The sequence below is a fragment of the Sinohyriopsis cumingii genome, chromosome 12 (assembly GCF_028554795.1).
Source record: "Sinohyriopsis cumingii isolate HCF-2022 chromosome 12, ASM2855479v2, whole genome shotgun sequence".
In the NCBI taxonomy this organism is placed as follows: Eukaryota; Metazoa; Mollusca; class Bivalvia; order Unionida; family Unionidae; genus Sinohyriopsis; species Sinohyriopsis cumingii.
This window is the reverse complement of record NC_142972.1, coordinates 18,143,667-18,156,490: the sequence shown is the minus strand read 5'-3', so window position 1 is coordinate 18,156,490 and position 12,824 is coordinate 18,143,667. Positions and strand designations below refer to the sequence as shown.

At 37.8% G+C, this 12,824-nt stretch overlaps 1 protein-coding gene across 4 annotated transcripts in view; it reads right to left on the bottom strand.

Annotated features, from left to right (window-relative positions):
- The window catches only part of LOC149786043 (guanylate-binding protein 6-like), a 131,151-nt gene that overhangs the window by 22,316 nt on the left and 96,011 nt on the right, over nucleotides 1-12,824 (bottom strand). For all 4 annotated transcript variants that reach the window (XM_089976325.1, XM_089976324.1, XM_089976327.1 and 1 more), the window contains exons 8-9: nucleotides 9,095-9,307; nucleotides 5,038-5,110 (exon numbers count right to left, since the gene is read on the bottom strand). In XM_089976325.1, the coding sequence (XP_089832451.1) occupies nucleotides 5,038-5,110; nucleotides 9,095-9,307 (286 nt within the window). The remainder of the gene's footprint in view (nucleotides 1-5,037; nucleotides 5,111-9,094; nucleotides 9,308-12,824) is intronic.

The following is a 12,824-nucleotide window of genomic DNA, read 5'->3' as shown; positions in this document are numbered from 1 at the left end:
AGAGAACTCACTAGACTAAATATCAGCATAGCTGCCCTCCAGGAAACCAGGCTCTCCTCTAGCGGATCCCTCAGAGAGGAAAAGTACACCTTATTCTGGAAGAGTCGAGAATCTGAGGATCCCCGCCAGCACGGAGTGGGCTTTGCCATAAAAACAACCTCCTGACCTCGGTTGAGCCTCCCACAGTGGGCACTGAGCGTCTCTTGTCCATCCGCCTCAACACTGCTGCAGGTCCTGTCAACATCCTCAGTGTCTACGTGTCCACCCTCACGTCTTCAGAAGACCCAAAGGATCAGTTGTATGGGTAACTGGACGAACAGATCAAAGGATGCCCCAAAGACGAACCACTATTCCTCCCTGGCGACTTTAATGCCAGAGTAGATGCGGACCACGAGTCATGGCCTTCCTGCCTTGGACATCATGGCACTGGAAAGACCAACTAAAACGGTCAGAGACTGCTAAAGCTGTGCACCTACCATGACCTGTGCATCACAAACACCTTCTTTAAGTGTAAGCCACAACACAAAGTGTCACGGAAACACTCAAGGTCTCATCGCTGACACCAGCTCGACTTTGTCATCTCCATGCGCTCTGCCCTTAACAACGTCCTCTCCACCTGAAACTACCAGAGTGCAGACTGCGACTGCGACCACGCCCTCGTGAGCAGCAGGGTGCGCCTACAGTCACACACACTACACCGCTCAAAACCAAAATGACTCCCTCGCATAAACAGTGCGCAGATGTCGGTCCCCTTCAAGGTGGAGGAGTATGCGTCCGCCCTTGACCAGGCTGTCCAGGACCTGCCAGAGCACGATGCCACATCCAAGTGGAACGCCATGAAGGGTGCCATCTACAGCATAGCCATGTCCAAGTTTGGCAAGAAGGGACGGCCCAGCCAGGACTGGTTCAACGCACATCTAGCAAGGATGGAACCAATAATCGAAGACAAACGGAAAGCCTTCATAGCTTACAAAAATGCACCAATGAACGGACTCGTGCTGCTCTCAGAAATGCCCGAAGTAACACCCAACGCATCGCTAGACAGTGCATGAACGAGTACTGGCAACAACTGTTTGAAGGAATCCAGCGTAACTCCGAGTCCGGAGACATCCAAGGTATGTACATTGGTATGAAGAAGGCTGTAGGCCCTACAGTGAAAGGGGTCGTGTCCCCCCCCCCGCCGAAATCTCTGACGGGAGAGAAGATCACTGACCGTGAGCAACAGATGGCCATATGGGTGGAGCACTACTCAGAGCTATACTCCCGAGAAACGTCAATCACCGATGAGGCCCTTAGCAGCACCATGGAGGAACTCGACAAAGTGCCCACCTTCGAGGAGCTCAGCTAAGCGATCGACTCCCTCCCAAACGACAAAGCACCAGGTAGTGATAGTATCCCGTCCGAAGCTATCAAACGTGGGAAACCAACACTGCTTCAGCCGCTGAATGAGCTACATTGCCTATGCTGGGAAGAAGAAGCAGTCACCCAAGACATGCGAGACGCTATATTGTGACCCTTTACAAAAACAAGGGCGACCGCAGTGACTGTAATGATTAGAGGGATCTCGCTCCTGAGTATCGATGGCGAGGTGTATGCCAACACCATACCCAACAGGCTGCAATTGCTGGCGGACTGTGTGTATCCGGAATCCCAGTGCGGCTTCAGAGCAGGCAGGTCGACGACAGACATGATCTTCTCCCTGCGACAACTTCAAGAGAACGGCAGAGAGCAAGGTCAACCACTCTACATGATGTTCATCGACTTCACCAAGGTCTTTGACCTGGTCAGCAGGAAGGGCCTTTTTGAACTTGTCGGTAAGATCGGTTGCCCCCCAAAACTCCGCAGCATGATAATCTCTTTCCATGCCGATATGAAGGGAACAGTCATGTATCATGGATCCTCCTCAGCCTCCTTCCCAATCAACAGCGGCATGAAGCAGAGCTGCGTGCTGGCGCCAACCCTTTTCCGGAACTTCTTTTCCCTTCTCCTGTCCTACGCCTTCGACTCGTCCACTCGTCCACTGATGACGTATATCTACACACCGGGTCCGACGGGAGGCTGTTCATCCTGGCACGACTGCGTTCGAAGACCAAAGTGAGGTCGGTGCTCATCAAGGAGATGTTTTTTGTAGATGACACGAATCTTGTGAGCTACACCGAGGACTCCCTCTAGAGACTGGGAGACCGTTTCGCTGATGCCTGCAAGCAGTTTGGGCTCACCATCAGCCTGGAAAGACAAAGGTCAGCGTGCACGATACCACCATTGCCCATTCAATCAAAATTGACGGTGTCACCCTGGTAGCAGTCAACAACTTTACTTACCTGGGGTCAACCATCAGTAACACTCTCTCGCTTGATGTGGAGCTGGACAGAAGGCTTGAAAAGACAAATACCATCATTGTTACGAAATACCTGATATGGCATGTCTAGACCACCATAAATTCTAGTATTTGACGTGTTTCGCGCGCCATAGTTTCTTGTACATATACCTTTTCTTTGCATCGCGTGACGCCTTCATTGCTTGCGCGGCACGTGCGTAATATATGTTAACGCGCGCGACTATATATATTACTTAGGGATCTTGACTGATACAGCCATTAGAGGGAAGTTCTTTATGCATTTAGCTGTCGGGGCGGGATCGCCAATATATCTTAGTTTGAGCATCGAGTTGGGTGAGTTATATTTTTAATCAACGTTCTTTTTAATTAATGTTCATTTTCGCAAAACACGTTCAATGTTGTATTATACGTTTGTGTTATTTTATCGTACTTGTAGTTTAATTCATCAAGAGTGTATGGCTTACGTAATTTGGTAGCGAGAGATGGTACAGGGATTTGAACATATGCAATACTCCTGTTGGTAGGTCATCTTGTCGCCATTATAACTAATATTGAAGACGTATTACGTATGTATTAGAGTTTTAGTATATCATATTTCTATTTTTTGTATGCCATTCGTACGTTAAAGTCGTACATAACGAATATTTCAGGTGTGTTAGTGTTAATCCATTTGAAATGCACAGATATTTTAATCTAGATACACACAAAGCAGACTATTTGGAAAGTTGTTTCTTTTCATATTCATCCAACTAGGTGTGGATAACTAGGTGCGGATTACTAGTTGTGGATAACTAGGTATCAGTATCTAGGTGTGGATAACTGTGTGCGGACTGACTAGGTGTAGCCAGAGGCCGCAGCAATAGTGATGCAAAACCGCCAGGAAAGTGACAACGTATATGTGCATGAGAAGTCTGGATGGTTGATGTGACCGAGCCGGGGAGCGCGTCAATGGGCATATGAAATGTCAAGTAAACATTGCACATATAAGATGAATTTCATTATAGTGTTTGACTACAAGAATTTCATTATAGTGTTTGACTATAAGGTCATAGTGTTTGACTAAGAGAATTTCATTATAGTGTTTGACTATAAGAATGCCATTAGTGTTTAATTATCTGAGACAATTTTATAATTATTGAATATTTCAAATGAGTATATATGTTCATAGTTTTCCATTGGATCCATATTATGTACCTTTGCATTTATTTTGATGTCATGTTACTTTATCATTAGTGTGAGAGAATAATACATCTTTGTATTGTCAAATGAATACGTGTTATTTCTTAAATACCAATTCGGTCTCAAAGGGTGTTAGCTCGATTACGTTACAATCATGACACAACTAACGAAGAGGGTGTGGGAAAACAACGCACCGACAGAGCACACCAAGATCTATCAGGCCTGTGTTCTCATCATCCATCTGTATGGAAGTGAGACCTGAAGCACTTGCATGAGGCAAGAGCGACGGCTCAAATCCTTCCCTATACAGTGCCTAAAACGCATCTTGAAAATCAGCTGGCAAGACCGCATCCCACACAGCGAGATACTTCAGCGTGCAAGTACCCTCAGCATGTACTCACAGCCGAGCAAACACCGCCTTCGATATCTGGGACATGTCCAACGCATGGAGGATGGGAGAATGCCAAAGGACATCCTATATGGACAGTTGGCCACTGTCACCAGAAGAGTCGACCGCCCCTCACTCAGTTTCAAGGATGTATGCAAGAGTGACATGAAGGCATGCGACATTTCACTCAGCGGCTGGGAAGTGCTGGCCGAGGACCGAGCCACCTGGAGACTGACGTTAAGCAAGGGCATAACAGTCGCTGCTGAGAGATGCCAGTTGGCGTCAGAGAAACGTAAGAGAAAGAAGAGCGAGGCAGCAACCCCAGTAACTCAGACTTCCAGTAGTCTGCACCAACTGCAACAGGGACTGTCACTCGCGCATAGGCCTGAAGAGCCACAGCAGACGATGCCAACACCTCAGAGACAGACGACACTCCAAGGGCGCTATTCGCATGGTCTCTCGAGACTGAGCCGGCAGTGATGATGATGATATACAAGCCTTAAAGAACCCCAATAAACAATACGTTTTCATTGTAATCAGTGCCTGTTGCAGCATAACGAGTTGAATCCATCAAACCAACCTCCTTTCATGAATTTCTTGTATCTGCATAGGTCAAAACACTTTATGTTGAGACAGTATATGAACGTAGTATAAAACGGCAGAGAAACGTTGATATCAATCAACAGCGGAGAGACACTCACGTAAAGAATTATACACGATTGGCTGATTGAGAATATGTCATTTAGAATTTCAAAGTACCCAATTCAGCTAATCACTGAGCATCAGCAGGATATTCTCTGGTGATGAGTGTAGCACAGTAATAAACTGAAGCTTTACGATAGAAGTAAAAAGAAAATATATTGGATTCGGTGCATAAGAGCATTCAAACATGTGGACACCAATGAAGAAAAATAAATATATTCAACAATCAATGTGATAACCATAACTTTTTGTTTTTATAAAATAAAGTACTCAATCTTTGTATTGTGTTTTTTTTTTTGTTAAGTTTGTCTGCATGCAGCGAATTCCAGTTTTATTTCTCAGAAGTTGCAGAAGTTGATTTGATTTCGAAAAGCGTTCACAGGATGGATAAACGTAGACTCTCTGCATATGTGTGTGTGTGTGAGGGTACCTCCTTCAACCATTAAGATTTCCTCTGCCTCAGTCCACCTTTCATTGATAAATATCACTAATGCGTCGTTTTTCTGTAAGAAAAAGTATATAAGAGAAATATTAAACTGTTTGTGTTTCGTTTATAGAAGAGTTTGCACTTTTTATTCAGCATTGTCCCCTGCTAATTAATATTTAACATATCGGCATATATATAAATTTTATGGCCTGTTTTGATCGTTATTATTGTCACATAGACTGATTTCATTCTGCGTGATATAATAGAGGTAAAACCATATTTATTTGGTGGGTAAAGTGATTTAAACTCTGTGCTACGTGTAGATTATATTAAAGTTAAGCAGGTGATAATTTTAAACACATAGATACTCAGTTAGTATACTAATTATGTCATTATGTCATTTGTGTATTGCTTTTCAAAAAATAACGTCGCAAAAACAACATTGTCATTTTGAAAATATTCTACAAGTGACGACATGGTATCAAATAGCGCAAAGTCATAATCTCAAAGGGCAAAGTCTTAATCTAAAGTGCATATAAATATACTTCCAAATCGTTCTCAAAGAACCTTTGTCCAGGTTTGATAAAATATAATTCCCCGACATGTGATAGGTATGATCATTGTAACATTTAATGGATCATTTAAACATTTGTTTAAAAATATATTCAAAATTTAGCTCTTGAAAGCTCGAACAAATGAACACTTATTTGTAAACAACATAGAACAGCACATCTTTGATACTACAAAATGCGAGACCTTTAGACTTATTTTTCAGTGCTTCGTTGTCTGACCTTAGTCCGACTACCAAGAACACAGAATGGCTTTCAAAAAATCTATCAAACAAAGCTAACACTTATGAAAGGACCGTGATACAACGTAATGTTTATTATAAAGTAGGAAGGAAGCATGAGCCGGATCTATATTTTTGTCTTTATGATCCAGGTTATGAATGTCACCATCATGTCTAATTTTTGCCTTTTTCCTTTCGCTACTTACCAAAGTTATTATGTGACTGTCGTCGATTTAAATATTTTGAATAAGAGGAAATAAAGAGCTTCCGTACAGGACATTATGTGGTATCATAGAAGAAGTAAAAGGCGCCAGCTTATCTTTATATTTGTAACCTAGTACAACATTTTGCAATTTAAGGGCTTTTGTGTTGTAATTTCTCCCTCTCTGTACTTAATGAGCTTCTAAACAATCACCAATTTAGAATCTAGATTACCACGCCAACACCAGTCCTACTAATCCCTACAAGTCCACACATACATCCAATACATACATAAATATGGATAATGGTAGAAGTCCTGATAATGAACCAAGCTTAAAATCCAAAAACATCAAGTATAGTCAAAAAAGTACTGACTCACATAGTTATATATACGGGTTCTGGGTCAGGTAACAAAATCATTCTCGTTTAGCCTGGTTAACCACTTTTCATCCTCTTGGAACCCACTAATCATTTCTTTTCAAGAAACAAAACACCTGGCTCAATCATCGTCAATCGTCGTAACTATTTTAAAGAGATAAACGTGGCTCAGTAATTGTCTAGTCATTTAAAAATGGAGAAGAAAAAAAACCCAGCATGTAGATTTTGGGTCAGTGGCGGTCAAAGCTTTTGTAAGAAAAACACACGTTAGTGATCGTCAAAATTTTATTATGGGAGAATCTGACTCAGTGGTCGTCAAATCTTGTATGTCGAAAACTTTCATCATTGCTCATCAAAAATAATTCTTATGAGAGGGTCAGTTATATAACAAATATCCCTGAGTTTTCTCTGCATTTTTCATACATACATCATTTAATTCAGATTTTTATCCTGCATTCCAGTTTAATGGACCAGCTGATAAATAACAAATACATATAACGAGATAAAGATATACTACACAGAAAATACATATTTTATATGGAAACCACTGAAAATTTTCAAACGCTGCACTTCAGATTTTAATTGTGAAATTCAGTGATTATACACAGAACAATTTAATTTGAAATTTTGGCAAAATCCAAAAATAATTAGGCAGTATGGATGCAAGCTCATTTTTGCCATTAATTATTTTCTTGTTTTGTTGTCTATCAATCTCGAAGCATCATTTTACTTATCATATAGAGATAACCCACCCTTGTAAAACAGTCTAACAGCATTGTCTCCTTTTGAGTCTTCTACATATAGTATACACTACGTGACCTCCCAACGTTACGTCTGTGATTTAAACAAATTCTTGGGTGAAATTAAGAAAATAGACTTATGTTTTGAGGTCCTTTTCTTCCTACCTGTTTCATGTTTTGGCATTCGTCATGCATCGGACCTAAGACAGGCGAATATGGTTATCTAGATTTATATCTAAATTCTTCTTTGATTGCTTTAATTTTTAACTAATCCATATATGGATATGATTTATTATATCATTAATAATATACAGTAATATATCTAGCAATGGTCCTGTTTCATTTTCAGTAAAATGATTCCACATCCTCGCCTTCGATTTAATATTTGCACTACAAACGCTTTTTTGTCTAAGTCAGTTGACAAGAATTTAATATTTTATTTATTTTTTATTTTCTACCTTTATAAAATTCATTTTCTTCACCTAACTGTATTTTGGTCTGATTTTCTGTCTTAAAATGTTTACGCCAAGGCATAATTTTTTCTTATTAATTTTTCTTTTTTCGTCTTTATTTTTCAGTTTACTTTCTTAGCAAGTCATATATAGAGAAGACATCTAATACTGTTAAAGCATATCATGAAAGTATTATTAAAGTTTTGATAGGCTATATCTGTCTTTATAAGCGCTTTGTAGGCTATCGATGGCGGCCACTATAGCTGGTGGACACAGAAAGAAGAGTATTGCATACTACAATTGACAGCACACACTGTGAATTCGATCAAACGAGAAAATGTAAACTGAAGCTTTTCGATACTCATTAAGTCACAAACATTCTGATCTTTTTTCTTTCCTGGTCTCATTTACTTTTTACATTAATGTTTCATCCTTCTCAGATTTTATTATTATTATTATTATTATTATTATTATTATTATTGAATGTTTAATCACTTTCTTAAAATATGTCCTCTTTGTATACATATAAGAATAGTTTGCAGTTTAACTTTTATCTGCACTTAATATTAGTCGTGTTACAATTATCACAGTATATACTTTACTTAAGTAAAGGCACATTATAGAGGGTGAAAGTTTTTATATCAACCGTTGCCTACTTGAGATACCAATGGTTAGTTGAATACAGAGACTGATATTAAAGATATGTTACCTTTAACACTTGAATATAAAATTAAAACGGTATTAATATCAATGCAGCATATTTGCTATTCAAGAAGAGAGGACACTTGCAAATCGGGAAGTATATTTAAAAAAAAACTGTAGAAGAAAATTGACGTTCGAAAGCTTTAACTATAAACATTAAATTTATGAACGTAAGCGTTGTCGTGGCAGCAAAGTTGATACTCGTGTCTCGATATTCACGGACAAGATAATGGGCATAAACTGCGTTCTGTACCAACAAAATTAAGCGCGAATACTTGCTCACACCGTTGTAAAAAAAAATTCAGCTCAACACATGTCCAGTAAAATGTATTCCAGCCTATTAACTTATTTTCAAATTGGTTAGAAACATTTTTTTGACAGATAGAAGGGAAAACTCTGAATATTTAAAATAAATAATACACCATTAGTTCTTTTGAACAGTTTATAAGTATTACATGCATTGACACACTAATTACACGAAACCATAACTACTTATAACTAACGACCTATTGTTGTTATACCTCTGAGTAGTAAAATAAAACTCTGAAATTATTCAATAACAGAAACGTGATTGAAAATACCAGATCTATGTGAACTACTGATTAATTTTGAATTAGTATGCATTCTAATACACAGACATGTACACACCGTTCCAAAACGTCACAGAGACCAAAGCCAACATGTTCGACAGATTGATAGCAATACATGGCAATTTGGCAACGAAGATGCTTGAATTGAAGTGCTGACATTACTGAAAAATTACGAAATTTTAAAGCATAAAGGAATATTGGACATACCTTGCATCCCAGACCAGGAAGTTCGCCATAGCTGGCCTTCAAATTTTCGATGTCTTTTTTATACGAGTAATAACCGCCATTTGACAAATAGAGACCACATTCGATCTTCTGCTGAATTTTTGCATGCAGTTCTTTCAGCTTTTGTTGCGATTTTTGCATGGATGTCACCTCATCCTTACTTATGATATTTTCGTACTCAGACATTATCCGCTCCTTAACGAAAGAAAGTAAACAAAGGAAGATTTTCTGAAAATAAGTACATATAGAAAGCATCAGCAATACCTATAATTTCATTAATAAAACATTCTGTAAATAACTCCGCCGTCTTGCATGCGAGGTTTGCATTCATATTAAGATTTAGAATTTTCGGTCGCTGGAAATCAGCGTGGATAATACAACCCCTAAAATTATCATTTTTTAATATCACAATTCATTATCAATCATCAATAAATTATTGCAATTATGTGCCCGAAATACGCAAATTCATATTTTACTTTTACTTATGTTAAACGGACAAAATGGCCAACAGAAGGATATTATTTCGACTAAATGCAAGGAAGCTATATTAAATAATTGCCATTTACTATATCCTGAACCTTTTTAAACAATGTACTTATCCACAAATAATGTATGCAGCAAAAATATTGTTTTGCAATACATCTCACAAACCACACGCCACACACACACACACAATATATCATCATTCAATAAGAATGCTAATCGATCTCGAAAACTCTGGGCTAGTTTCTCTGAATTGTTTCATCGTGATAACTCTCTCTCTCTCTGTACAGTATATGCGCTGCATCAATGATATACCACGAGATGTATAAGTGTTTAATTCCTTTTAATGAAACATTTATACCACGAGTGGTATATCAATGATACAGCGTACATACTATACATATATTCTATTTATATCACATACAAATACACATCTTTGCTCTTTACACGGAGTTAAGATATGTTCCGGGCAACTGGGTATTGACCGAGAGAATGAACACATCACATACCTGCGAGTGTGTCCGCTACAAAATGTAATTCTACGCCGTTTCTTGTTGTGCACAATCACATATGCAAATTGATAAGTTGATTGTTTTATTTTTGAGTTAAATATGGAAGATGGTTTTTATGAAGAAAGTAGTGCACTACAAACACGGTTACCTTCTTGTACAATGAACCAGAACGCTCAGTTATTCACATACTGGCGTATGGAAAAAAGCGTGGAATAGAAACTAAGCAAAATGAAAAACCAACAGGAAGTAATTAAAACAATTTAATATATTTAGAATTGATTAAAGTCATTATTCTGCTTTAATCAACATTTCTAAAGACTATTAAATTCTCTCTCTCTCTCTCTCTCTCTCTCTCTCTCTCTCTCTCTCTTTTCCTTTGGACAGTTTGACTTTACAATCATTCATAGGTCCAGACACAAGCGAAATTCCCCAACGCTCGTATTTTCATAGATTTTCACCGGTACCTTGCTGCGATAATCCAGAGAGAGAGAGAAAGGGGTGTGTGAGGGGGTGACTGTTTGGACAATTTCATATTTATTAATTAATAATATATTTAAGAAACAACAACAGCAGCAGCCCATTAAATACGTTACAGTATGTGTGCCTTATAACCAACAAATTTAACATATAGTGTCGACTGGCTATTAAACTATGTATCATTGATATTATGAACACTGTAGATTGATCCCAAGGAAAGTGTAAACATACCGTTACGACGAACCATATTGCTGTAGGTCACTTGGTACTAGTTCAATTTTAATGTTTTCATGCAGAGCGATTTGTTTTTTACTCTCACTCCAGATTGTTGCTTATTTTGTCCCTTACGCACGAGAGGAGAGGGGGGCAAGGGAAAAGAAAAGGATTCCGATGAAATAGTGTCCCATTTTAATTTCATTTAGGAAACGAGGTCTATTAATACTTTGTATCGTTATTTTTCATATGTCATTTATGGTTAATGAGTAGAAATTCATCAATGATCTATAAGCCTGGATGATCACAATTTGACATAAATTTGCTTTACACCAACACTTATATATATATATATATAGAGGGTCAAGTAAACAACTTTTATTCTCAGAGTAAAATGATTGGTCCTTATCAAGGACATAAAGGGGCTACGTGATTTTATTTTATATGTAATTAGGCATTACCAAAATTGCGAAATACTTAGTAGAGAGAGAGAGAGAGAGAGAGAGAGAGAGATTAAACACTCACTTGATGTCATGTTGTTTTCTTATGTTGTGACCAATATTGAAGTTTTAAGTTTTTGAGTTATTTGTTAATCGTTCTTAAGATTATTTTGACTCTAGAAGATTAATTCGTTTATCTGGAAATATTATTGAAATCATACAGAATTTTTGAGCAAGGACATTTCTTGAAAATGTTATTTGGATTTCCAAGACCGAAGAATTAATTATTGTGTTTCTACCAGGAACTGTAGACTTCAACACAATACGAGTTACAGCATACGTCATCGTCTTCCATCTTGAATTCTTCGTCGGGACTCAAACTTGGAATCAATAATACATTTCAATATTAAGACTTCAAAAATTGTATTCGTGGATTATTCTTGGATTAATTTTGGATTTTATTCTGGAAACAGTAAGTACTTATATTTTCATTTTTCCAGATTTTTTCCAGGGACTACATTATTTGTTATATTTTTCAAAGCTTGTTGTTTTCACGTTTTCTTGTGTTATTGTTTATTCGAGCCTAAACACGTGTATATATATATATATATATATATATATATATATATATATATATATATATATATATATATATATATATATATATATATATATATATATATATATATATATATATATATATATATATAATCAGACGACCGCTGTGGTGACCTAGTAGTTAGAGCGTCCGCCTCGGATGCGGGAGGTTGCGGGTTCCAACCCTAGCCGAGTCATACCAAAAATGGCACCAACACATACTTCGCTTGGCGCTCAACATTAAAAGGTTAGTGTTAGGACTGGTCGGCCAGGATAATGTGACTCTAGGGGACATCATGATGCATGTCTGCGCCATCAGGTCCCAGTGCTAGGCATCACTACAAACTGCCACAATGCAGACATCGTAGCTTTATGGATGAACAAGTGTTAAAGCTATGTGAAAAATCCAAATCACACACACACACACACACACACACCAAAGGTAGTCTTTGTTCTGTCACTTTTCACATCATTACAAAGAATCGAGTGTCGCCAACTTTTCTTTATCAAAATAAACATATATGAGCATATATTGTATTTTACTCTGTATACAGGTATATATAAACTTGCATTTTAAATGGCGTTAATATTCGCTGCAACGAAAATAACAAAGGGATTAACTCTTTTTACATCACTGACGTATAGACTGCGTCTATTTATGATCTTATTTATTTTGTGAACTTCAATTTTCTTCATATTGATTAAAGAACAAAAGAGACAATTTGGTTTAGAACTTCATTGTTCAGCTAAAGAATGAAAGAAAAAACCACACACAGACAAACACACACACACACACAGACACAGAGACAAACACACACACATACGACTGCACAAATAGTTGATTGTTCACTAAGTTGATGAACTCGATAAACAATTTGCATCGCATCTAAGTCTTTGATACTTTCACAAAAATAAAAATTAATAGATCCTTTAGTCACCAAGTTTGCAGGAAAAGCTTGGAAAATACACAAACACAGAAAAATGTATTAG